This window comes from Protomyctophum bolini (assembly GCF_963924005.1).
Source record: "Protomyctophum bolini genome assembly, chromosome: 12".
NCBI classification, from domain to species: Eukaryota; Metazoa; Chordata; class Actinopteri; order Myctophiformes; family Myctophidae; genus Protomyctophum; species Protomyctophum bolini.
Genome location: NC_137873.1, coordinates 31,725,306 through 31,753,277, shown reverse-complemented (window position 1 = coordinate 31,753,277; position 27,972 = coordinate 31,725,306). Strand labels below are relative to the sequence as shown.

The 27,972-nt window shown below is 46.7% G+C and overlaps 2 protein-coding genes across 2 annotated transcripts; both read right to left on the bottom strand.

Moving 5' to 3' along the window:
* Positions 1-311: 311 nt before the first annotated feature.
* Positions 312-27,972, bottom strand: aknad1 (AKNA domain containing 1; the record flags this gene model as incomplete). The annotated part of the gene is made up of 21 exons (XM_080779019.1): positions 312-769; positions 1,652-1,832; positions 2,648-2,768; positions 3,387-3,476; positions 3,583-3,732; positions 3,836-3,939; positions 12,139-12,312; positions 12,705-12,834; positions 13,284-13,555; positions 14,099-14,196; positions 15,232-15,388; positions 15,898-16,074; positions 21,393-21,526; positions 22,494-22,668; positions 23,267-23,400; positions 23,607-23,666; positions 23,804-23,925; positions 24,354-24,459; positions 24,543-24,617; positions 25,546-26,756; positions 27,744-27,972. 21 exons carry the CDS (start codon positions 27,970-27,972, stop codon positions 599-601), a joined length of 4,071 nt encoding a protein of 1,356 aa, XP_080635145.1. The 3' UTR covers positions 312-598.
* LOC308325349 (kinase D-interacting substrate of 220 kDa B-like) lies at positions 17,031-20,882 on the bottom strand (the record flags this gene model as incomplete). The annotated part of the gene is made up of 1 exon (XM_080777834.1): positions 17,031-20,882. Exon 1 carries the CDS (start codon positions 20,814-20,816, stop codon positions 17,031-17,033), a length of 3,786 nt encoding a protein of 1,261 aa, XP_080633960.1. The 5' UTR covers positions 20,817-20,882.

Sequence of the window (27,972 nt, the reverse complement as noted above, 5' to 3'; positions counted from 1 at the left end):
GTTTTTAATTTAAAGAACCCCCAGTGTTTTGCATTAGGCCACGGACCGTATTCTCTGGGACCCCTATCTAAAGTCCTCAGTGGCAATGGTGTAAAGTAACTAAGTACATTTGTCTGTCACTAAATGTTTCAATGAATTGAATACACAGGACCCCAATGAAAACAAGTGCTTTCTTCAATCCTTTAGCATTGTATTTGTATGAACTGTACTCCTCATGTGCTTTTTTGCAAACTGTTAAAGTATTCAATCAATCAAATTTGTTTTCAAATAATTCATATACTTTACTTTGTCAGTGTAATTGCAATGCTAGGGAACAGTTTGGGTCCTGACTCCTGTCAGCTACTGATATCCATAAACACTGCAGGAACATCAAGTGTGAAATGATCTATACACATTAAACAACAATGACAATAAATAATGTAATCATAAATAAAACACATCTCTTTATATTAATTTGAAAATGGAATAATAACTTTCCCTTTTTCGTTTGATAGACAGTTTTAAAAACTATATAAAACAGTCCTTTTGTTGTTTGATTGGGACTTCATCATGCTTGATGATATCAGCTGGGTAAGAACATCTCTACTCTGGGTGTTGGTTATAAGGTGTTGTGGTGTCTGCCCCCTAGTGGCGACATGCTGTGCAGCTTTCTGCAGAGCTGAGCCTTGGCCAGGTCAGCAGACAGGCTCTTGGACATGTGGTCCGTGGTCCTTTTCATGTGGCGCGCGGCCTCGATGGCGCGGTCCAGGGTCCTGTTCATCTCCTCCTCCTTGGACATAGCGGTAAACACACAAAGACAAATTGTCTCATTTTGATCATGTTATAAATGCTTAAATAGTGCTTATATCACATTGTGAGGCATAAGTCTTATAACATATGTTATAAGACAAATTGTAACCTTTCAACACACACGGAAACACAAGATGAGAATGGATGAGAGTGTGCCAGGGTCAAAATGAACGCCGACAATGGCTGGCCGCATGGCCGTGAGGGCCCAGGGGGCCTAAAACATTACTGTAGCTCAGGGGCCTCAACTTCTATAAATCCGGCACTGCTGACATTGCCAGTACAATGGTGGCTCTTCTACATAGACTTCTACTATTGGCGAAGTGGAGGCGAAGTGTGACAAAGTCCTGGACCGGAAGTTGGCAGAATGCACTGGACTCAGGCAACAGCCTAGCTTTTTAATGATGTTAAATCCCTTTATTTTAGACCATTTTTTAGTAATAGTACAACATTACAGAGACTTTAGTTGTCACTGCACAATATACTTTAAACAGTGGTCATGTTGTCATGTTGCACACATGCCTAAAATCTACAAGCTCACAAGAGCTTGTAGATCAGCTATTTTCGGGACTCTTTAGCTATAGTGGAGATGTGGTGTACGACATGGATTTCTAAACAAATTCGTTCAATGCAAAATACTGTGTTCAAGTTCAGGAGACTTCGGGAAAAAAGCAATTCTCCTGAATGCTGCCTTCTGGTATGGCATGGAAATGAGTGGCAAGTTGCATTTCTTCCACCACCATAGTAAATGCTATACATTCGTGGTCTGGAAAGGGCAGTTGTTTTACAGTCGGGTAAAAGGGCAGGGGCTGAATCAAAGCCCCCTTTGTGCAGGTCCCTGCCACTCTGTCACAGAACATCTCACCTTGCTACCTCTGTGTCTTCTGGTCCTGCTGCCTGTCTTCAAAGGGGCCGAGGCCGGCGGAGGTGTCCGCTGGAAGTAGACGTTGCTGGGCAGCAGTGCTGTGTCTGACTGGGTGGATCTCTTCCTCTGGTGGGAGTGGGAGTGGGGCCCGCACTGCGACGGCGGCTCCCGCACCTTGTAACTGATGTTGGATGATGACAGTTGGTGTGAGCACCAGTTATAGTTTTGAAATGGTCATCAGTTTCAGTTATATTGTTTTGCATAGTTTTAGTTTTAGGAATTTTACCAGTTTGGTTTTGATTATTAGTCTTTCACGTAGACTAGGAAAGCCTTGATTTGTAGGTAGGATGTTTCCAAACTTTTTGTACCAAAGAAAGGCACACCAGTGGCCGGGCAAGTCAAAATCTCAAGGCAACAGTACCCGTGTAGCGAACACATTTCTTGGCTGATAACGAGGCAAAATTATCTTGTAGATTCACTATACAATGTTTGAAAGTGTTTTGATTTAGTCTTTCACGTAGAGGAAAGCCTTGATTTGTAGAAGATGAAAACAGGTAGGATGAATGAATGTATGTATGACATAATATGGTGGTGGAAAAACTATATTTTTGCATCATTCATCATAGTTTTTATTTAGCTCTCTTTTTATGCTTTGAGTGAAAAAAACAAAATATATATAATGGCGGGGCTCCACCGGGCGCGTTGAGTCTCCGTCGCGTGCGTCAAAGAACGAACCGGGGGAATTCTAATGCAGTCACGCAACGCAACGTGGGCAGTGGAGCCACCCTTCATTGATTAAAAAGGGAACATTCCCTGGCGGGGAGCCCCGGTGTAAGATAATAACCCCTGGTGAACAAAGAATTGAAAGAAAGTGAATTTTTATCAGGAGACGCCCATTTTCAATTGATTTCTATGAGTCAGTGTTGATAACAATGAGGTTGTCTCACGAAGTCTGGGTGTGTGTTGACTGTTGAGTGGGAAAATGAGTGCAGTCACCTGGCAGGCAGGCTGCAGGAGGAGCCATAGTTGACCTGAAGCAGGGGCTTCTGGGAAGAGGGAGCGGTGGCGACAGCGGAGAACCAGCCATGAGTGGAAACCCTCTCCATGTCCCCTGCTGCTGCTGCCACACACAGAAACATACGGTAGAGCAGCGCTTTCAACCTTTTTCATGTCAATGTCCATTATTACTCTCAGACCCAAACTAAAGAATATTTTGATATTGTTGGATAAGATTTTGCCCACAATTCCATGTTTTATTGATGTGGCACTGGTACCATAGGAGAGATAACAGGCAAACGTTGATCAAAATAACAATTCTTCTACATTCTCTAATTGTGTAAATTAAGTTATGCAGATGTTTATAATTAATTGAACTCTTGAGAGTGTAAAATGAAACCAAATGGACCTGCAAGGGTCCATTTGATTTCATTTGACAGTGTCAAGAGTTAAAGGTCTATAAGGTTGCATAAACTGGCAGGTTTTCAGTGGGTTCCAAACTCTTTGTACCAAAGAAAGGCACACCAGTGGGCAAGTCAAAATCTCAAGGCAAAATTATGTTGTAGATTCACTATAGGGCCTACAATGTTCAAAAGTTTCTTTCTTTCTTTGACAATTTAATATGACATGCCCAAAATAGGGACTCAAGGTTGAAAGTGGTTAAACTGGCACAATAATCTTAAGAATTGGAATTTTCAATTTCAATTCAACGCCTGCGAACTAAGAAACAGTTGCTTACTTGTTCTGGGAGCGGCGTTTACGAAACCCTGCTTCCCTGTCTTTAAAGTCGAGTGGGTGACGCCCAAGGCTGAGTGGTTTTCCTCTGGCCCTGGAGGGGACAGTCATGATAATACATTATCTCAGCTGTGGTGTAATTTGGACAGATTTGTTACACGTTGAATTGGGATAGAGCAGGGCATGAGCATGGCTCGGACCTCTGTCACAGAGCGTCTTGTTTCTCTGAGTTTTCCCAGGAAACTCGAAAGCTGAGTAAAGACCGAAGCTGTCTCTCCTGCTCCCTACTGGCGAGCTGTGGAATTGCAGCAGGACAGCAGAGGTATCCGTGTCACCTCCACTGTCTGTACCTGGGAAGCAAAGGATCAAAATGAGTTGAGTACAGAGTGAGCAGGCTTTACATTTAATCAGATTTCCATACTTTAGTTAGTTATATAATGGTGGTGGGTGTACCTTTGCTTTTGCTGATGTCTGTGGAGATCCAGTCTTCTATCTTGACCGGACTGGGGCAGCTCCCACTGTCTCTCTCAGACCTGCTTACTGATGTCTTTCTCAGACTAAAACACACAGCAACAGCATCAGGGCACCATGTACGTACCTACCAAACTACCTAGTACCTATACTACCTAGTACTACCTGCTTGGCTCACAGCAGCAAGGGTTGGGTTGGGGGTAAAGCCCAAACCGCACTAATGATCGCCATGCAACTCCTTGCAACGTGCAACTTGCAACCACTTGCAACAATTATCCCCAATGGCAGTTGCAAGGAGTTGCATTGGTGCGGTTTACCGTTTACCTTAAAACTGTTTTGTTGCAAGGAGTTCCCTAGTATGCTAGTATGTCCCTGCGTCGACATACTAGCGTGATGTCTAGGGGGTGTAGTTTGTACATCATGTGAAATACATGTCCGCGGGAATGCACATGACGCTATTATTTCACATCAAAGCCACTGTGATTCATTCTACTGTTAGACGGATGTTAGGTTCTTAGCTTACTTATGATCCTTGATGACTATTTCTATTATTGTAGCTGTGTCAAACTAAAATCCAAGTTAATTTGCAAGTGTTACATTCCAAAACCGTAGTATTATTTTAGGTTAAGCCAGTTAATTTAACTGTTGTTTTTTGTTTTTGTTTAAGCTATAAAGGCTAAAAGCTACTAATTTAGGATAGCTTACAGTCAATTTAAACAATTCTAAAGATGTCTGAGCACGAAGCCAGTAAAACAGATTTAAACGTTACCATTACAGTTGATGCGTTAGTGCACCAGTCTACCAGTACTGATAATGCACCTTTAGACACTAACACACAATCGGGAATTGAGGTACTAAAAGGGGCCGACAATGTGTCAGAAGAGAGTGAAGATGATGCAGATAAACCGCGAAGAAGCCGGAGAACCCGAAAGCTTACTGAAAAAGGTCAAAACCTTGAAGATGACAAAATAAGAAATATTCAGCATCACTTCACAACTTCCTATGAAAAATGGAAAGCTCTTGCCAAGGAGGCTAAGAAAGCATTCAATGAAGCTCTATCCAATGACATATTGGAAAGCGTTATGACCAAGGTCAGCTGTGCTGAGAAAGATGTAACACAAGCTTATGTTGACTTACGCCGACACATTACCCCTGAAAGCCAGACCCGCCGTCGTGTCGACACTTGTGTAGCGGTGTCAGAGATCCTGACGCGTGCTTTTAAGGACAGAAATCAAGATGCTTTGAGTGAGTCTAGCTCGAAGTTCACATTCAGTGCCAGCCAACTTTCAGTGTCTACAAGTAGACCAACCACAAGATCAAGGCACTCAAACCTGTCCGCTGCAAAGAAACAAGAAGCTGCAGCAGATCTAGCTGCAAATCAAGCCACTTTAGATGTCCTAAATGTAATGGACTATGAGAAGCAACAGCTTGAAACCCTTGAAGCTGAGAACAGGCAAAGGCTTGCAACCATTGACGCTGAGAACAGGCAAAGGCTTGCAACCATTGACGCTGAGAACAGGCAAAGGCTTGCACAGCAAGAAGTGGAAAATGCTGCAAGGCAAAGTGCTTTAGAAGAGAAGCGCAGGCAGTTAGAGCGCTTAGATGCAGTCAAAAAGATGAATGCTGCAAAGGCACGTCTACAAGTGTATGAACAAGAAGTGGGCTCAGATGACGACATATCGGAGTTGCTTGAAGACAGCAAATCTATGAAACTGAAACCCACACTTAAGTCAAAGCGTCTGCCTGTGCAATATGTGGCATCACCACAACATGTCTCACAAGCACAATCGGCTATGATAACCCAAGCAACCACAAGGGGCCAGCCTGCTACTAATGCCCAGCAGATGACACAAGCAGTCACAAGCCAACCTGCTGCTAGTGCTCAGCAAGAGGATAGCGCTACAGCAATCGCCAGAGCAATTGCCGAGTCTATCAATGCAAGCCGACTCCCTGTACCAGAGCCGTCAGTTTTCAGTGGAGACCCACTAAGGTACAAAGACTGGAAGATGTCATTTCAAACATTGATAGGCAGAAAGAACATTCCAGTAAATGAAAAAGTATACTATCTTCGCAAGTACGTCGGCGGACCGGCAAAGAAAGCCATAGAAGGTTATTTTCTGTTAGGCACAGAAGCAGCCTATCATTCAGCATGGGACATACTTGAAGAGAGATATGGAAGCTCATTTGTGATAGCCAAAGCCTTCAGAGATAAACTTACCGCGTGGCCGAAGATAGGACCCAGAGACAGCATGGAACTGAGAGAGTTCGCAGACTTCCTGCAAGGCTGTCAATCAGCGATGTCACAGATTAAAGGCCTAGAAGTCTTAAATGACTGTGCTGAAAACCAACGAATACTTACCAAGCTTCCTGATTGGCTGACAGCCAGTTGGAACAGAAAGGTCGTTGAGAATCTGGAAGAGTGGCAGGAATTCCCTAGCTTCGGGAAATTTGTAAAATTTGTCACAAAGGAAGCCAAGATAGCCTGTAATCCAGTGACCTCTCTTTACGCTCTGAAGTTGAGTGATGTCGAGAAGTCAAGGACACCACCAAAGGACAAAGACACCAAGACACGAAGTATTGGTGCAAAGGTACTAGCAACTACAAGCACATCTGAAGATAAACCAGATGCTAAAGAGTGTGTCTTTTGTGAGAAGTCAAACCATGGCATTCACACATGTCGAAAGTTCATGGCCAATTCAGTCGCAGAACGAGTCAAGTTCGTGCAGACCAACAGATTATGCTTTGGATGCATGAAATCAGGTCACCAGTCTAAAAATTGTGACAACAAGAGTGTCTGTGACACATGTAAAAGGAAGCACCCTACCTGTTTACACGAAGACCGTACCAAAGACGACGGAAAGAAACCACAGAAGGATGACAAACAAAAGGAGAGTGAGAAGCACTCAAAGGACAAAGAAAGGTCAAAGGACAATACAGATGAAACGGCAAGTGAAGCAACATCACACCGTGTAGTGCAGGATAGGAGCAATGCTTGCACTTCCACAGTTGTTCCAGTATGGTTATCCACCACAAGTAGACCAGAGAATGAAGTTCTTGTATATGCACTTCTGGACAACCAAAGTGATACCACCTTCATCTTGCAAGAGAAAGCTGACACTCTGGACACACAGAAGGTTCCGGTGCAGCTAAAGCTGTCTACATTGTCATCCAAGAACACGATCATTCCAAGTCAGAAGTTAACTGGGCTACAAGACAGGGGGTTTTACTCATCTAAGAAAATCCCTCTCCCAGTCACCTATACAAGAGAGTTCATTCCTGCCAATCTCGGTCATATTCCTACACCCAAGACTGCCAGAGCATGGTCTCACCTGGAGTACCTTGCTGAAGAGATCGCACCATTAATCGATTGCGACATTGGTCTGCTTATTGGCTATAATTGTTCCCATGCCCTGCTACCCAGAGAAGTGGTGTCAGGCAAAGACAATGAGCCTTTTGCCCAAAGAACAGACCTCGGCTGGAGTATAGTCGGCTGTGTCAATCCCTGTGTCGACTATGGCGATGTAATTGGAAGCAGCCACAGGATTGTTGTCAAAGAAGTGACACCAAATCTTCACTCGCATGCTAATCAAACAAGTGAAGTCCGATACATCTGCCGAACACAAGTCAGAGAAGTTGTCACTCCACCAGACGTGATACGGGTGCTTGAATCAGACTTCAATGAGAGAACTGCAGAGGATGCTCATTTTTCCCAAGAGGATCTGCGCTTCATCGCAACGATGGAGGATGGAATCAAGATCAAGGCCAACGGTCACTGTGAAATGCCGTTGCCGTTTAAGGAAGACAGACCAAGTCTACCAGACAATAGAGTGTGTGCAAATCACCGCCTCAAGTGTCTGAAAAGGAGATTCGAGAAAGACAAGCAGTACCATAAAGACTACATTGACTTCATGAGTGGAACAATCACGCGTGGAGATGCTGAAAAGGTTCCAGCTGAAGAAATGAACAAAGGTCCTGTCTGGTACATCCCTCACCATGGGGTTTATCACCCTCAGAAACCCGGAAAGATAAGGGTTGTGTTCGACTGCTCTGCGAAGTTCCAGGGCATGTCGTTGAATGATCATCTGCTCACCGGACCAGAACTGACAAATTCACTAGTAGGTGTCCTCTGTAGGTTCCGCAAGGGTCCAGTAGCAATAATGTGCGATATTGAACGCATGTTCCATCAATTCCACGTAAGAGCAGAAGACCAAGACTATCTGAGATTTCTCTGGTGGGATGATGGAGACTTTCAATCAGAACCATCAGTATATAGGATGAGAGTGCACCTGTTCGGAGCAGCCTCGTCGCCAGGCTGTGCAAACTATGGCCTCAAGTACGTTGCTGCACAAGGACAAGGCCGCTTCAGTGAAGCATCCATCGCTTTCATCGAAAGGAACTTTTATGTGGATGACGGTCTGATAAGTCTGGCAACTGCAGATGAAGCAATACAGTTGGTCAGTGAAGCAAGGCAGATCTGCAGCGCAGGCAAGCTGCGAATCCACAAGTTCATTTCCAACAGTCAGGAGGTGCTTGCATCCATCCCTAAAGAAGAATGTGCTGAAACAGTAAGACATCTAGATCTAGCCTTGGGTGAGCCGCAGCTTGAAAGAGCCCTAGGTGTACGATGGTGTCTTGTTTCAGACCAGTTTCAGTTCAGAGTGGTAGTAAATGAACACCCGCTGTCTAGAAGAGGAGTACTGTCGACAGTAGCGTCCATCTTTGATCCACTTGGCTTTGTAGCACCCTTCATCCTAGTTGGGAAGCAAATACTGCAACAGATGTGCAGAGACAAGATTGGATGGGATGAGCCACTCTCTGAAGAACTACGTCCAAAATGGGAGTCCTGGCTCTTGGACCTGCAGAACTTAGCTGATGTCAAGATACAGCGATGTTACCTGCCAGCAAGTTTCAAAGAAGTCAAGAAGTATGAACTCCATCACTTCTCCGACGCAAGTGTCACAGGGTATGGAGAATGCACTTACCTAAGAGCAGTCAGTGCATCAGGCCAAATCCATTGTTCTCTAGTCATGGGCAAGTCCAGAGTGGCACCTACGAAGATCACCACAATCCCACGACTTGAGCTGTCAGCAGCGGTTGTTGCTGTTCGTACAAGTGACCTGCTCAGAAAGGAGTTGGATATAGAAGATGTCCAGGAGTTCTTCTGGACCGACTCAAAGGTCGTCCTGGGTTACGTCAACAATAACGCCAGGCGATTTCATGTTTTCGTGGCAAACCGCATTACACGAATCAAAGAAAGTACCAATCCAAGTCAATGGAGACATGTACGCTCTGAAGAAAATCCAGCAGACCACGTGTCAAGAGGCCTCAAGGCAAAGGACCTCATTGCTTCCAACTGGTTTACTGGTCCAGATTTCCTCTGGTGTGACGAGCTTCCCAGCAGAGATGTTAAGGTGGGAGACATAGCAGTTGAAGACCCAGAAGTTCGTAAGACCATCGTACATAAGACCTTGGCAACAGACGTTTCACTGCCTGATCGTTTCCTGAAGTTCTCCAGCTGGACAAGTTTAGTCAAAGCCATTGCAAGACTCATGCGTCGTGTCAAGGAGCTTAAAGGTTTGACGTCAAGAACCAATGAAGCCACAAGTCTCGAAGAGAGAAAGGATGCTGAACTTACCATCATAGGTATTGTCCAAAGAGCAACCTTCTCTGAAGAAATCCAGAGTCTTCAAGACAGAGATCGGCACGGATAAGACCTGCAGACTGCACCGTCTGAATCCCTTCATGGACGAACAAGGTATCCTCAGGGTGGGAGGACGACTAGAACATGCTGATTTGCATCCGCACATCAAGCATCCAGTCATCTTGCCGAAGACCAGCCACGTATCAATGTTACTGATCGACCACTACCATCAAAGGGTGGAACACCAAGGACGAGGCATAACAATGAATGAGTTGAGATCAAATGGCATCTGGATCCTTGGATGTAGTCAAGCTGTGTCCTCTTACATCTATAAGTGTGTCAAGTGTAGGAAGTTCAGGAGGTGTACAGAGGAACAAAAGATGGCGGATTTACCCCGTGAGCGAATGGAAGCAACTCCTCCATTTACCTATTGTGGTATGGACTGCTTTGGGCCGTTCCATGTCAAGGATGGAAGGAAGGAGCTGAAGCGCTATGGGCTGCTGTTCACCTGTCTTTGCTCTCGTGCTGTGCACATTGAACTCCTTGATGACATGACGACCGATGCATTTATTAATGCACTCCGTTCCTTCATCGCCCTACGTGGAAACGTCCGTCAACTGAAATCAGACCAAGGTACTAACTTTGTTGGTGCAAGACGTGAGTTTCTGGAAGCTGTGAAGAACATGGATCAAGAATCCTTAAAGCAACTAGGCTGTGAGTTTGTCATGAACCCTCCATCTGCGAGCCATATGGGTGGAGCCTGGGAAAGGCAAATCAGAACAATAAGGAGTGTGTTGACATCCATCCTGGATAAGGCACCCCAAAGACTTGACAGTTCATCCTTGCGAACTTACCTGTACGAAGTCATGGCAATCATCAACAGCAGGCCTTTAACAGCACACTTACTCAGTGACCCGGCTGGGCCACAGCCTCTTACGCCTAACCACATCCTGACGATGAAGTCTTCAATAGTCTTGCCTCCACCAGGAGACTTTGTGAAGGAAGACATTTATCTACGCAAAAGATGGCGAAGAGTGCAATATCTAGCCAACGAGTTTTGGTCTAGGTGGAAGAAAGAGTACCTGTTGAACCTGCAACAGAGGCAGAAATGGCACAAGACCCGCAGAAATGCAAAGATCAACGATATAGTGATTGTGAAAGACGACACTGCACCACGAAATGAGTGGAAACTAGCCAAGGTCACGGATGTGCACCCTGGTGAAGATGGATGTGTGAGGAAGCTACAATTGCTGATTGGAAGTTCAGCACTGGATGGCCAAGGAAAGAGACTCAACAAGCCAGTCTACTTGGAGAGGCCTATCCATAAGACGGTTACCCTGCTTGAAGCTGACGAAGCAGACTAAGCAACCTCTACCTCTCATGCACTCCATACACTAGTGTTCATAACACACTACATGACACTTCAAGGATGATTATGATTATAAAAATGTAAAAGTTAATTAAAGAAATCCAGGTGATTTCGGTGGGAGTGTAGCTGTCATCAAGATTAAAAGCTGCCTACAGAATTAAAAGTTCATTTATAAAAAAGTACATAAGTTAAGAAGTTCATAATGTTTTTTGTTTCATGTCAATTTCATGTTTCTATGTGTTTCTACTTTGTTTTCAATGTGTTTTGGGGTAATTTATGTTTGATTGATTGACTAAGGTCACTTAAACCTCTGAGCAGTGGAAGCCTGATCTGCTGATTGAGCAAGGGTGTTTTGGATCCTCATAATTAGCAGAGCAGGGCAGAGCCAGTTCATTCTGAGAGAGAGCTTCAGCGTGCAACAGCTAAAATGCATTGCTGCTGCCACATGTAGATCTGCTGTTTTCCAGCCCATGATATCAGTCAAAGCCAATGTACTGATACTGAAAGATTTCCCCCGTTTATTCCCCCCAAAGTGGATGCGGCCAATGAGGTATATTTGTTACATTTGTGTTTGTTTATTGTAACCTGTATTGTTTCTTTATTATTGTTCTCTATGAGAATATTGTACTGAATGTTATTGTCTTTTATGTTTTTATTCAGTTCTCACGGCATTTAGCATACGCTAAATAAATGTCTGTACATACAAAGAACGCCTTGTGACGTATATATCTACCGGAGGGGGCTATAATTATGATGTATTACCATCTTGCTTACTGTAAATCGCTCTGGATTAACGTTACGCTAAATGCCTAAATTGTAATTGTAAATTGTAAGCCACCTCACACTCCTGACCTAATTGTGACCAGATTTGACTGAGAGACTGCCACCACAGAAGTGAACCTTACAAGCCTGTTTTATCAACTCGCTGTTTTCTGCAAGACATTACTCTATCCCAGCTAACATTTCCCCGCCAGCTACCGCCTCCCGCTGTCGCCTTCACAGCGTAGCACGCCCGGGCTGGCTTGGACTTCCCCCGCTGTCCTCGCGTCATATCTCCAAACCTGGTGGGCCAAACTGAACAACCAATATGTCAATTTGAAGCTATGATTCCCTGCTTTCATATGACATGAAAAAACGAAAATTCAAAAAAATGGCAGTCCCTCAGTCAAATTTAGGGTAACCATTGGTTCCCATGGCTACTTACTTATACCTACTGTATCTATCTACCTACAGTACCATATCCACCCACCCACCCAACAGGACCAGGCTCTTCACCTGTTGGAAGTTGGTCTGTGGTGGCTCTTGGACTTGGTTTTGGGCCTGCGGTCGTGCCTGTACTTGGAGGTGAGGTAGTCCATCCTCTGGGTCAGATGAGGCAGCTGAATGAGGCCATCTTCCAGGTCCCTCTTCAGTCTCGAAACCTCTGACTGCAGGGCTAGGATCGCCTCACTTGAAACCCGTGTACATTTTGACAGAAAATCTTTATTTAGTTATAGTCATAGTCCATCTCTTCTCCCTCCCTAACATTTTAGTCTAGTTTTTATCTCTTGACAAAAAATAATTGTCAGTATTTAGCCATAGTTTTTGTCATCATAGCTTTTGTTTTGTTTTTGTCAGTGAGAAAAGCTAGTCGGCGAACATTTGTTCGTCAGTTTTATTCAACAAAATTAACACTGCTGGAAACAACACAGACACACACAGAGGGAAATCAGTACAGTAGACTGTACACCTGTGTACTGAGTACACATTAAAGTCATGCAGTATAGGTAGGTATATGTGAAAAGTTAACATAGTGAAAATTAAAGCTCTGTGCCATCTTGTTGTACGTACTGTACACTGACCTGTTGACACATGAACATGTGTGTAGGTCGCTGTCTCTCTGTGGTGACTGCATGGCGACACCGAGTCTGGGCTCTGATTGGCTGTTCTCTAAGTGCTGAGGGAAATGGGCGGGCAGATGGAGGTCTGTACCTGAGAGGTAACAATCTGTTATGTAACCACATTAACCTTGTCATCCCTATTTGGACCATGATCACAGCCACATTGACTTCCATTACACAAGTTTAAATGTTAAATATTGCAAAAAGTATCAAATATATATAGTGGAAAAAAAACCCACTTCTGTGGCCTATACTGACAGTGAGCACAATACATCTGCAGCTGATCGGTCGGTGTGGTTGGTGAGATTAGCTCCGGACAAACACAGACACACACACAGATGTTTCTTTCTTTTTTTTTTTATAGCTAAAATATAGCCGATCAACAAGCTTGAGCTTGTGGATCGACTATTTCCGCGATTCATCATACGAAGTACAGTATATAGGGCTTAATGCGAGACCTATAGTTCATTCACACTGTGCTATACCTTTTTTTGCGTCATTGTTCTCTTCCACAAACAGAAACCCGGGTCTCATCCTTACCCCGGAGCTCCGCGGCGGTGCTCTCCACCCACAGCTGTGTTGTTTGGACAGCAGAGTGACAGCTGGCCCTCCTCCGCTGGCCTGTGGGGGTGGCTGGGCGGGACGCTGCCAGCAGGCTGCCTGTCGGGGTGGCTGGGCAGGACGCTGCCGGCAAGCTGCCTCGGCGCTGTTCTGGTCCTGGAGACGGGGCCGGATGGATGGCTGTCTGGAGGTTGGACCAGGAGCCCTCACTGTCGGACCCGCCGCTTAGCCCAGCACTGTGGGGCTGCACACTGTAGAAGAAGGTTACACATAACTTACTTGCAGAGCACTCAAAAAGCAATTAGAAATGTGCCACTGTGCCACCTCACAAGCTATATTGAACCACCTATTTGGTGAAAGACTCAACTTGGTAACTAAAGACTAATAAAGACTAATTTTGAAATATGGCTGCTAGCTGGTGCAATGAACCTCTCACGTTGACATTGAAATGATACAGCACAACATCTGTGTTCACGTCCAGAGACTCCTGTCCGGGACAGGCTTCAGACGCTCCTGCTTGCAGGAGACTTTTGCTCAGCTCTGAGTCTGAACCCATTTGATGTGGCATCATAGAATAGATTAGAATAGAATCGACTTCATTCGCCATTTGCACAAGTGCATAGGAAATCTTGGAGCGCACCTGTTGCGATCGCATTCCCTTGCTGATGTTGACCCCAGGCAGAGCCCACAACCCACAACCTTCCACATGAAAGGCGTATTATGCTCTAACTGCTAGAGAGGCACAAGATGATACAGTAAAAAGCAGTAGTTTATTTTTCCTACGGCTAACCCACCTGTCGGTGAGTAGTTGTGGCTGGTATGATCCTGAAGCAGGTTGACTCAAATAAGTGCTTCCAAATCCACTGTCTGTCTCTGCTGGGCTCAGGTCCATCTGCATCCCGGAAAACAGAGAAACGTCAGATTATTAAGATGCTTGTAGATCGGCTATTTTCAAATAGCCAAAGTGAAAATAGGGCTGAATGTATGTTTCGTAATAATCCACAAAATCCACGAAGTAACTAGTAACTCAAAATTTCAAATAATTGCAGTGTAGTAAAAGTACAATATTAGTCTCTGAGATGTAGTAGTGGAGTAGAAGTACCGTAAAAGTATAAAGAATTGTAAAAGTAGTAAGTACCTAAACATTGTGTTGAGTACATACACTTAACTAGAATCGAGCTGTCAACTTAATTGCGCTTTGCACACAACTTGGCCTACGAGCAGAGCGCGCAACCTATGCACAGTGCTTGACCGTTCTGTTTGGCACCCCAGCTCTCCACCTTCAACTACTGCGCTATAAGCAGACCCTAATCAGGTTTTTGAAACATCTGACATATATAGTTAATATATACAGTACTATAAACTTAAATTGGTTACGTCATCCACATACGTTACTTTTTACATGAACACCTTGCTGTCAGGCGCGGTGAACTGATGATTGAATACTTCAATCAATAACGGTTTGCAAAAGAGTAGAGGTACAGTTATAATTCTAAGACCACAAAAATGCCATACACAAAGTTGCGTGCTGAAAATACAAATAGCAAACCTAATTAACAACAATACCAAATCACAATACAATGACAGTGATGACGCAAGACTCTGTTCAGTACAAAAATAGGTTATTTTCCACACTTATGTGACACTAATCGAAAGTGAATAAACAATAGCTGTTACAAAGAAATACAAACAATGATGTTATACAATACTGCAGGAAGTGGAACATAGAAAAGCGGTTGCAAAACAAGGATCAGTTTCCACACAACAACAACAACAGTATATGGGGTCCAAGTAGGCCAGTCTAATGAAACTGCATGTACTGTATGCAGCATAACATTCCACAATAGACAGGTACTCATACTGTATACGTATACACTGTGATATGGATGCAGTGGTCAGAGTGGGTTCCGAGAGGCTGTGGACTGACCTGTGATGTGGATGCAGTGGTCAGAGTGGGTTCCGAGAGGCTGTGGACTTTCAAAGTGTCAGAGGAATAGGAGACAGCCACTGCCAGATTCACACTGGCACCCAGATCACATTCACTGTCTGGCCTCTGGAGGACAGCGCTGCACTGGGTGCTGATACTGCAAACAAAACATCAACAACTTTGTGTTCTGAAAATAAATTGTCGGCAAAGCAACCAATCAATCAATCACACTGTAAGCTTGATTTCCAATGCGAGTTTATTTTTTAAACTATATGCAGGAAAGCCTTTTTCCCCCAATCGTTTTTGACACAGCGCCTGACCTACAAATAATTTAAGTATGCCATATTCCCTCCATGTACAGATGACTACAGTATATGCAAACATTGACTCAAGCATTTATTAAGAGCTGTTCTTGAGTGTGTTAACAGCTAGTGAGTGGACAGTTTGTCAACAGCATTGCAAGACAGAGCCCCATCCTTGCAGCATAACATAACGCTGTTTTCCAGACTGACTGAGGCACCCATCTCTATACAGTATCTCACTTACGCTGTGGTAGGATTACAGGACAGATTAAGTCTGCACTGGCTCTTCATTATTCAATGGTGATCCATTATAGAGAAACCAGTCCAGAGGTTAAGAGTTAAACGTATGTACTATAACACTGACCTTTCAGGGGTCCACCGCCTCTCTGTCGAGGGTGACTTCGATCCGGTCAAATATGATACGATGTCATCGTCGGTGAATATTCTCTCGGTCGAGACTGTGCTCCTCCCTTCTTCCTCATCCTCGTCCTCCTCACCTATACTGAGGTCCACCGGTCCCTCTGCGGAATCTTCTACGTGTCTGAGTAAGAGAGAAGACAGACACATATACTGACACAGACCGTTTGCTGTTGTCCCCTGGGGAATCTGACACCAACACTGTACCTGAAACACGACGCGCCCTCAGGAAGGGCTAGGGAACGTGGCCTGTCATTCGAGCAACAAAAACAGACAGTACATGCACAAGCTTGCAAGCACAAGCACTGTATACTCGATTTCCAATGCAACGCGAGGCATGCATTGTGAGCTTGTAGTTCTGCAATTCTTGCTGTTTTTACATTCATAGCCTATAATGATGTCACCCAAATATCCTGGGGTCCTGGATGAGATGCTGTTATCCTGCTTCTAAGCCTCTTCAAATGATAGAACAAAATAGTAAATGGTGCATTTATGTCACTTTTATCCAAAAAGCGCTTCACATTCAGAGGAAACCTGCATGCATGGCACCAATCCGCTCATCTGGAGCAGCTAGGGGGGTTAAGTGTCGAACTAGGAACCATACAATGGGCTCTATGCACACACACCATTTTGGAAAGAACTTTGGCCCATTCCCTACTTCCTTGTCAAAGGTGTTACCGCTGATAGGCTCTGTTCCATTCTGGTCAGTCAGGGTGCTGCTATTGTGTGTGTTGGCTCACTGTGTCCTTGAGTGGGTTCCAAATGGGCCTGTACGGTTGTGTAACTCTGCAAGTGTACAAATGGAACCAAATAGTTATGGGGTCCTTGAAATGAAAAGGTTTGAGAACCACTGCACACTAAATGGATCAGAGCCTTAATTAGCATCATCGGTAACACCTGTGAAGCAAGTAGGGAAGCGGCCCGGAAGTAAGACGAGTTATTCTGTGTGAATAGAGCCCATCACCTTCACTGATGGGGTCCATGCAGGGCATCCACAACCCAACGTCAAATTTGTAGTGTCATCAAGGCTTGGACCCTGGGTGGGGCTGGACAGACCTTTTTCCCTGGCCACTGATCGAGCTAGGTCAGAAGAGTATTTTGCTCCCTGTAGGCATTCTGTTGTTTGTCACCGGCCGGTGTGGATTGCTGTTCTGTCTCGGAGGCCGGAACAGCTCCTTTGAGCTCCTCAAAGCTGAGGTTGATGCTGAAGGGGCCTCTGTCATGCTGGGCAGCCCTGGAGTATCTGCCAGCCTCTCCATGGCTGCCTTGCTCACTGGCAGGTCTTGACTCATCCTGAAGCAGAGCCTGGCTCTCAGCGTGCCGCAGCTCCATCACCATTGTCCTGAAGAGCTGCCAGTCTCCAAAGTTCATTTTCATCTCATTCTTCAGTTCATCCAGGTTGCACTGGGACAGCACTCTGCCATTCATGTTGGCCTTCTTGATAGTGGACATGTACCGAGGCAGCATGTTAGGGTCGATGCCGTCCAGCTGCTTGAGATGCTCACAAACCGCATCTGTGTTCAGGAAGCAGAGAAGTGACACCGGGGCCCTAGGCTGGCCCTGTGATGTAATGTAATGAGGGAAGTTGGACATGGGGACATGGTGGGAGTAATGCCGTGGCAGGTGATACACGTGTTCGGGGAAATAGGGCTGGTTGTAGAAGGGGTGCTGGGTGCCACCGAAGTTGGTGCTGTGCTGCTGGGGGGCTAGCGTGCTGGAAAAGGAGCCTGTTGGTGAGCAAGCGGAAGAGTTCTGGCGATAGCCCAATGGGGAGCAAGACACATTCTCCTGCGGGGCCAGCATGGGATAGGGCATGCCTACTGTGGTGATCTGCTCCCTGGCCGCACGCACGTCTGCAATGATCTCCCTGAGTTTGGGGTCCAGGTTGACGGTGCAGGGAAGGAACTTCTCCACGTCCCGGGTGGTGAGGACAGGCGTCCTGGAGGACAGGAACACTTCAAAACTTCGGTGGTCACCATCGATCTCCAGCAAGGGCTCCACGTCCTTGCTGGTAGGGATGTTCTTGGAGATTCTCTCATAGATGGTCTTCAGTGTGACCTGGTCAGATACTCCACTGGTCTCCTCCAGGAATAGGATGAGCCATGATGTCCTGTAGGGCCACTCTTCTGTCAGGTTGATCCACAATGCCAGGCATTCCCAGTTAAAGACAACCTGATTGGCTCGCAGCAGACGTCCAGTGACAGAGATGATGCTGAGAAGCCTCCTCATCTTCTGCGGGCTTATGTCACTGAACCAGTCATCAGTGACCAACAGCTTGGTCAGGTCAAAGGACATCTGCCTGGTGATGTGACGCTGCCGGTGTGTGAGGGACGTTTTGCTTCCGAGCTTGGTCCGCTCTCGCATGGTTTTATTCCTGTCCGTGTCCCCATGCCCCCCCTCAGCTGCTCCGGGGTCTCCGTTGGAGGGGGCTGCCATGCAGAGCTTCTTGGCCATGCTGAGGCCACGTGTGCCGATGTAGACGGGCAAGTGGACAAAGGTCCTCATGTAGTCGTAGCCGTTGATTTTGGAGTCCCTCAGCACGCTGTTGAGGTTCTGGTTGATGGCCTTGATGATGATGTGAGGGTCGCTGGCAAAGATGGAGATGAAGGGACCTCTGAAGAACAACACCCTCAGCGTGTCCAGCATTTGTAGCACTCGGTGTGGTTCACAGGTGTCCAGGCCGTCGATGATGACCGCCATACGCGTCTGGTTATGCGTGAAGCTGTCAATGGTCTTGGCCATCTTGGACATCAGCTCAACCTCATGCTTCAGTACCTTCATGAATCCTTCGCTCTTCAGTTTGTGCAAGTTGTTGGCAGCACTGCGTAGACGTTTCTTCTGGGGGTTGAGGACAGAGTATGCTATCCGCCACCAGGTCCTGCAGCTGAGCAACAAAGCCAGTCCCACCACAGTGGCCATGGCTATTAGCACTACGTTCACAATGTCGTTCATCGGATCCAATTTGAAGATAGCCAGCAGGGCCACTGCAGTGATGAGGCAGCCCAAGGTCATTGCAAACGGCACAAAGGATGGGACACAACATGTCTTCTTCCATTTGTTACCTTGGATCTCGCCGTTCTTGAAAACCCTGAAGAGCCGGGTGGCCATGAAGCCAAACTCCCTCTCGCAGGCATCTGAGAGGGTGGCGATCAACTCCGCCATGGAGGTGTCCCCTCCCATGCCGGACAAGCGGCTGTAGTCTGTGAACACAAACCTGACAGGTAGGGCACGGGTGGTCTGTTCGGGCAGCTCAGGGGGATTGACAAAAGCGAGTTTGAGCAGCAGTTCCAGGTAGCCCAACTGGTGGGCCAGACGGGTGCTTATGACCCAGGCCCACCTCCAGCTCTCACGGCGGCTTCCAAAGTACACCAGCACAAGGAAGACGTAGAGCAGTGCCAGGAGGCTGAGAGAGACAGTGATGGCCAGATGAGGGGCCATGGCAAAGCCCAGCGCCAGTGCCACAGAGCCGCACAGCAGCAGTGAGAGGAAGACCACCAGCCAGGAGAACTGGAACAATGGTTGGAACTGCTGCACCGCAAACGTCTTCATCTCATCCTCCAGTTTCTGCAGCAGGAAGGACTTGCCGCTGCCCCACTGGGCATACAGACCCACACAGATGGGGGGCTGCATGGTGGGCTCACTCAGGATGTCTGCAAGGGCACTACTGTACAGGTCATAATCCAACATGTCCCTATCTGACTCGGAGGGAGACAGGTGCTTGGCTCCAAATATCTGTGTGAGGATGCTCCTCTGGTGGCTGCAGTCGATGTTGTACGGTGTCTCTCCAGCCTTGTTGGGAAGGTACAGCAGGCGGCCATCGTTGGGGTTCCTCAGAAGCAGCTCAGCCAGCTTGCAGCTTCCCCGGATGGCTATGTGGAGGGCGGTGTCTCCTTTCTTGTCCACGGCGGACACCTTGGCTCCTTTATCCAGCAGCAGCTCCACTACCTCTATGTTCTTCATCCTGGTGGCTTTGATAAGGGGCGTTTCTCCATCCTTGGTGCAACTCTCGGTGTCTGGGTTGCACTGCAGGATGTCCCTCACCATGGCCGCGTTGCCTTTCTCAACAGCCCAGTAGAGGGCAGTCTTTCCATCCTTGTCTCTGACGTTAATATCGGCATATCTGTTCAACAGGGCTCGGACTATCTCCACGTGACCTTTCCTCACCGCTCTGATCAGCACTGTGTCCCCATTTCTGTCTGGGATGTTGATGTAGGTGCCAGCGTCCAGAAGGTCATGGACGATCTTGCCGTGTCCCTCCTTGGCGGCAATAGCCAGTGCCGTGTTTCCATCCTTGTCCGTGATGTTGACATTGGGGTTGGCCTTCAGCAGCTCCTTGACCACCTCGGTGAAGCCGCCCTTCACCGCCATGATCAGGGCGGTCATCCCGTTGGCTCCCACCTGGTCCACGTAGGCTCCGTTGGCCAACAGGTGCGTGACACAGTCGTAGTGGCCCTTCCTGGCCGCCCAGATCAAGGGGGTGGTGCCGTACTTGTCCGAGCAGTTGACCTTGGCTCCGTGCTGCAGCAGGAGGTGGACGATCCTGCTGTGGCCTCGACCGGCCGCCCAGATAATGGGGTAGACACTGTGCTGGCCAAAGATATTGGGGTTGGCTCCTCCCTCCAACAGCAGCTGCACCGCGGCCACGCGGCCCTTATAGGCCGCCCACATGACGGCAGTCCAGCCTCCCATGTCCCTGTGCTCCAGGTTGGCGTTGTTGTCCAGCAGTGTCTTCAGCACCTCCACGTGTCCCTCCTTGGCCGCCGAGATCAGCGCCGTCCAGCAGTCCACGTCCTCCAGGTTGGTGTTGGCGCCCCTCCTAATGAGCTCCTGGACGATCTCCAGGTGGCCCTGGTCCGCCGCCACCATCAGGAGAGTCTGTCCGTTGTCGGTCCTGCTGTCCACCGCTTTGTCGTCCAGGTGGGCTCTCACGGCGGCCAGAGAAGTCATCTTCAGCGTGGTCATCTTCAGGGGGGTGGGTGGCTGCTTGCTGACCAGCTGCATAGTTGCCACTTGTTTTTTAAAGTGCAGAGATATTCACTGAAGTCCTCCACCTGTCCAGGTTGGACCACTTGACGCCGCTATATCTGAGTTCCAGTTCAGGGGAAAAATACATCCAGAACTTTGAACGGCCATCAGAGTTACCTTCTGTGTGTACTGTATGCCCCCCCCCGAGCTGCTGTTACACAGCCCTGAATCGGTGTTGTTAGGCCACGGCTTCTGTTGTCTCTGATGTCACATGCCCGCATATGGAAATGCACAATGTCAGCGCAAGTCTATGGACTTTAAATATTTGTTTACAGCAGTTAAACATTACCAGGCACCGCTCACTTCACACAAGTGTGATTCTTGTAAGCCTTACAGGGCATCAACATCATAAAAGAGGGGAGGGAGACAACTATAAAACTTTAATTAAATTAAAAAAGACAAAGATCAGTGCGTTACCGTGGGTGGCTGCTGCTCTGGCCAGAGTCTGTGGTTATGATCTCACTGCTTTGCTCTGATTGGTCTCCTTCCAGGTCCTCCCTGGTCTCTGCTGCCTCTTCCTCTTCACCACCCTCCTTCCTCTTCATCACCATCTCAGAACCCAGAGTGGAAAAACATGTGTTTGAACCGTGCGGAACATGAGAGCCAGATAATTTGCGGTCATCTCACACCCACACCCACACACGCGCTCGCGCGCGCGCACACACACACACACACACACACACACACACACACACACACACACACACACACACACACACACACACACACACACACACACACACAGGAAGCAAGGCAGGGATGCAGTTACAAATTGGGACACTTCTTTTGGACTAGGGTTCATGCGCAGTTGAGTCAGGGTCAGGGGTGACAACAAACAGAGGCGAAGAGTTTGTATAACTGTCACGGGTGCCCCCTCCCGCCCCAGCGGGAGAAAAAGTTGTTTTTGTTTTCGTACCAGATTAAACAAAAGCCACCAGATTAGCATTTTAATGCCCGAACTGAGGTAAAAGGGAACAGGCAACACCCACCACCCCAGTAAAGGTGTGACAACGTGACAGAAGGACAGCCATGGGGGAGGGAAGCTCAGGGGGACTAATTTGCGTTCCTATTTCTTCACGGGTGCTCAAGCACCCTAGCGCCACTGACAAAAAACATGCAGTAGTTGTTATGAGGATGAGAAACAGAAAGAGGAAATGAAAGAGGCGCTCTCGGGTGGCGCAGGAGCAAAGTTCCTGGTGCCCACAACTGCGGAAATTATGGGGTTGGAGAATTTGGCTTGGCCAGGAGTTCCAACAAACATAATTGGCCGTGTTTGTGGGAGGGAGGACAGCCAGGGAGGTTATCACTGCATGCACTAGCAACTACAGGTTGGTCAAAGGGGCAAAACAAATACGTTGAGATCCAGAAAGGGCAAATTAATGAAAGGGCAAATCGTCAGAGATCATCTGCCTACGTGAGATACATGAAAGAGAGTGAGTGACTGAGTGAGTGACTGAGTGACTGAGTGACTAAGTGACTGAGTGACTGAGTGAGTGAGTGAGTGAGTGAGTGAGTTACCTCATGCTGGGTTGGTGTAAGGGAGGGTGTGATTAGGCCTGTGCTCAGTGACAGGGGTGTGGATGGGGTGGATGAGTGCAGGGGAGGGGACAGTTGCTCACACAGATTCCTGTCTATCGTCTCCTTTATGTCTTCCAGGTGCATCCCTAGCCTGAAAATATCCCCCTCTACAAGCCTGCACAATGCACACACGCACGCACACACAAACACACACACACACACACACACACACACACACACACACACACACACACACACACACACACACACACACACACACACATCCATACATGAAGACACACACCCGACATGAGGAGATGCATGCACATACACAAGCGAACCTAAAAGGACTTGCGCATGCACACACGCACTGCGGCCCACTGAGGCTGCCACATGATTGCAGATTCACTGCCACTATTATGTTACGAGACATGAATGCAGTGTGTGTTATTGTATGAAATAAAACGAAACCAGTCACAAGATTGGCCACATGACGTCTCACACATCCTCAATTATTGCCCTAAACAAACTCCTGCCATATGGCGTAATTTCAAAAGCCATGCATTGGAGGGGTTAGCGGCAGCACCCCTCAAAAAATAAAAACTTGAATGTGAACAAATAATTAATAATTGACCTTCTGGCCACCAGACAGCCCCTCTGTCCACTCAGCTACGTAACATTAAAACGCTACATTCAAAGAAAGGCTAAACAGACAAACGAAACAAACACAGCACACGATGCAGGGACTTGAAAGGGTCGGAGTGAAGTCTGACCTGTCGGGGTCAAAGGTGCCAGTGTTCCTGGACAGGCCCATGTAGTTCTGCATCTCCAGAGATCTGTGCTCCTCCTTCTTACTGATGTAGCTCCTCTGCAACTGGTCCTGGGCCTCCATCAGACTCCTCAACATCTGGTGAATGAAGAACCAAGCACACGCCACACACACACACCCACACACAGATGCAGACAGATGTTGAGACATATGTAATAATAACATGTCACGGTCAGCGCACCACATTGTTGGGAAGCATGCTGTCAACTCAAATCAACACGTGCTTATTTGCTAAATTACTCAAGTAACCGGTACTTTAAAAAAACGAGTATAGGTCTACTTGCCATTTGCTGCTCTGCGATGCTCATCGACATGCTGTTGAGACACAGTTTGAATTCTTCCACCTGAAAGGAAGGTTTACTGAGTTTAAAAAGACTAAATAGCAAAAATAGCTAAAATAGCTGATCTACAAGCTCGCCTTGTGGATCGGCAATTTGTGCATGCACAGTCCATCGTACGGAGAAGTATGGTTAAGGGCAACCTTCTGCAAGAAGTGGCTGATGACGTCTCTTAGCTCATCAGTCAATCTCTCCCCATCACTGGGACTCTGGGGTTCGAGCTGGGTAGAATACATTGCATTCACAGCCTCCTCGACAAACTTGGCTGTAAAAAAAACCATGAAACACCATGTTTCGTAAAACAGATAATAAAATGGTCCCGAACTGCTTAACGTGATCATCATTTTTCATATTGATTGATTGATTGATTGATGGATGGATGGATGGAAAATGTTATTAACACTTTGTAAAATGTGTACAGTTCAAGGAGAGTACAGGTCAATTCAAAATCTCCTAAGAGGATAAAACCAAAAAAAGCACTAAGACTTGTTTACTTGTAACATTTTCAATTGATCAGAACATTTAAAGACATATAAAGTACATAAAGTGTTCCAGAAGGAGCTGATATATTTGAACAAGAACTGTGTCCCCATTCGTCACCAAGGTAACCAAGAGCCCTCTGTGTCATTTGTTACTTAATTGTTAGTGAGGCTGAGACAGTAGCTGTCAAAATATCAAATGACAAAGACCTACTTGCAGGAGGAAAGGAATAGGACATCAATCCAAGATGGCCTCCGTTACCTTGGTTGTCCTGTGGATAACCGTACTCTATCTCAAGGAGGTCTGAGGGAGCCTGAGTCTATAAAAAGAGTTTCATAAATTATGTTGCTTAGTTTGCTGAGATCTTGTTTGGTAAGACACGTCAGAGAAATTATCCCTTACTTTGGTTCCCAGTCGCATCTGATCAATGAGGTTCTCTGCCTCGGCATACTTGGTCAGTAATTTATCATATTCAGCCTAGAATTGGAAGGACAAAAGGTTATAATAAAGCAGTTCAAGCATTTCCTTAAAGCCTGGGTTGTAGCAATACTAGCTACCTCGGCATGAGTCCAAATATTTGTATCAGTTGCTTCTGTGCTCTGTGATCGAGGAACTGGAAGTAACGATCCATTCACTTTCATTGTATGCAGAAACAGGTCAATAAATCAACGCATACAAAGTGCATGGGTTCTAACAATAATGTTTAATTATCATGGTTCAGAATTTTATGGAAAGGTGAAATAGCTGTAATAGCGTGTAATTCAGGGGTTGGCAACTTTGACGATGGAGGCCGGGCCATTATAGTTCCACACTCTCTCCAGAGGGGCCTCATTGCATGCATGTCGTAGCAAAAATAGCTGATCTACAAGTTCAAAACGTGTCGCATCGCATTATTTGTAATACTACTCAGCAAGCTGTTAATTTAGACTGTAAGTAATTAAAGCGGGTCATGTTTGCATGTTTGGAATTGTAACAGCTGAAATCAATAACATAATTTATCAGTATTCTGATATTAATCTGAGGGCTGCATTAAGTGAAGCCCCCGGGCCGCCAGTTGCCCATGTATGGTGTAATTTAACGTGAGTGCCACCACCAGTAGGCAAGAGATAGGATATAATATAATGTAATTCTTTATTCTTTGTTTGCATTATGTGCAAAATTGTAGTTTTCAGACCTGTTTCTCCAGACAATAAAATCCACAAAGTACAGAAGCAACAGATGAAGATAGAAGATGGTCGGCAATATACTGTATGGAATGGACATACTATCATGGCCACGTTAAAGGTAGTTACAAAACGCAAGGTTTTACTGAAGTTTAATATCACTTTAACAAAATGTGATCAAAGATTTACACTGCTCTGCCTCTGGTACATAAAAGAGGTCAAAAGAGTTCCAGGAGTATCACCTGAAGGTGATCCACAAGTGCTGGCGTAGTAGTGCCTGTCTGTCTGCTCTCCTCTTTAAAGACATAGGGCTTCTCCGAGGGCTGAATTGAGTCCTCCAGTACTCTGCTGATCACCTCAAGTATTCCTGGTGACGACTGGGTTCTATGCATAATGCTGGGGGACTGGGCAACGGGTCTGGATGGACTGCAAGGAGTTTTGGGGATTTTGACCTTAGGGGCAACCTTGGAGAAGTCAGGGAGGGGGAAATGCACTTGACCTTGGCCATACTTCAGCTCACTGAAAGACCTGGTCCGCACTAGGTTCACTTTCTGGCCTGTGTCATCTTCATTGTCCTGTTCTGTCCTGGATAGCTCGGAACCGCCGCTTTCAATCTCACAGTTTGAGGCACTACTGTCAGTGGCAGAAGAGGTGGCATTAACGAACGATCCTTCAACCTCCTGCCTCAAACGAGTTGATACTTCTGAAGTGGTGCTGCTTTCGTCACCAGCCCTGTGTCCATTTCCTTCACAGACATCATGTTCACTGTTACCAATTGTTGTGCTCTCAATTCTTTTGCAAGACGGGTCTGAATCACCCACGTTTCTATGGATTTCTGCGGTGGTGCATCCTCCTCTTAGGGTCCTGCTAAGTAAAGTCTCATCCATGCTCTCCAGGAGAGACACGTCCGGCATGGTTTCCGCTTCAATCAGCCTGCCCGAGCCCAGCAAGTCCTCCTGGGAGAAGTGACGGAACAGCAGCTGGGTCATGTCTGGTTTCTGGGATTCCTCAGCCGGGCTACTGCATCGACCTTCCGTCGGCAGACATGGTTCTATAACACTGACCTCCACGGGAGAGCAACTCCGCGCGACGTTATTAACGCCTTCACCTGCAGCAGTCAATTCAGGCGGATCAGGAGAACCGGGGCTCGCCTGAAGAGTTCCTCTTCTTTCAGAACTCGAGGTCCTCTCCGTGCTGCTGATGCTGTGGTTCGACTCGGGGCTACGGGGCTCACCGTCATAGGGCAGGTCCTCGTGATCTTCGTCGCTGGTATTTTGCCCCGAGTCCTCGTAGGCCCGGGACCAGGGTGCGTCATCCATCATCGTGTTGTGTCTCTGGGGGGACACGCGCGTCACACTGCTCTTGGTCTTACCCTCCACCACCCTCTCGCTCGGACTGCTGGCGCTGCTGCTGCAGTCTGAAGAGCCCTCTGTAGCTGACAGCTCCTCATTCTCTGCAAGTGAAAGAGAATGTAAACAATGTAATGGCATAATTGCTGCGTGTCACTTACACATGTATTTGAACGTTGGACCTTCCCATGCAGACATAGATTTGTTTGTCGCTGCTTATTTCGATAGATTGATCTTGAAAAAGCCCATTTATAATAAAGATATTCTCTCAAAAGGATAAAACACAATAATGATTTAGAGCTTATTTCTATGTGTGTGAGAGTGAGTGGGAGCATTTCCCGTGTGTGTGTGTGTGTGTGTGTGGGTGTGTGTGTGCGCACGCCGCACACACACATAATAAAACATTCATACATTTTACAATGTACAAGACGTCCCACACAACAAGAATACCTATACAACAACCTACAAATCAACTATTTTATGGTACAAAGCAAAACAAAAGTCCAATGTTAAGAGATGCCAAATCATATGGTTGGATGACATATATACACTGTTGTTTTCACAGTAGGTGTAGTTTACCTGCCCCAGTGCCCCAGCCTCCACCACCACTAACAACGAGAAAGAACTGCTAACTCATATAGGAATGGATACAATGGATCAGTAAGAAGTGCTGGGGTCATTGTATAAGGTTATATAGGCTACATAACGCAGTATAGGGTTTCTCAATCCAGATGACATCTGCTTTGGAACAGTGACCCAAAATAGAAATGGTCCGGGACCCAAACTAGTGAAAATAGCAGATCTACAAGCTCATGCCGCGTTATGAGCTTGTAGATTGGAGTATTTTCATTACAACTCAAACATTTTGTTAGATTTTTCTTTTATTTATTCAAGAAATTACTGTTTTGGTATTATTTCATGAAATCTGTAGCTTTTTTTGGCAATACTTTTTGAAAAAGTCTTGAAAAAAACAAAAAATAAAGGGACCTATTCAAATGTACGTAATGGTCCCGTGACCCACAGAAGGGTCCTGGTCCACTGTTTTGGCCAACAATGCTATATAGAACACGCAGCACACCTGTGGTTCTTACCGGCGAGATGGACGCTGCCCTCGGCGGCAGACTCTGCCTGCGGGGACGACACGTGCACTGCGAAGGATCTCTCCAGATCGCTCAGGTGGAAGCTCTCATCCTCGCTCAGGTCCACCATGATGCTCTGCCGGATGCAGCGCTCCCACAGCACGGCAGAACGGCGTGAGGACGACGACCCGTCCTGTTCCTCACCGCCATCCGACGAGGAGACGTCCTCCTGTCCCTCCAT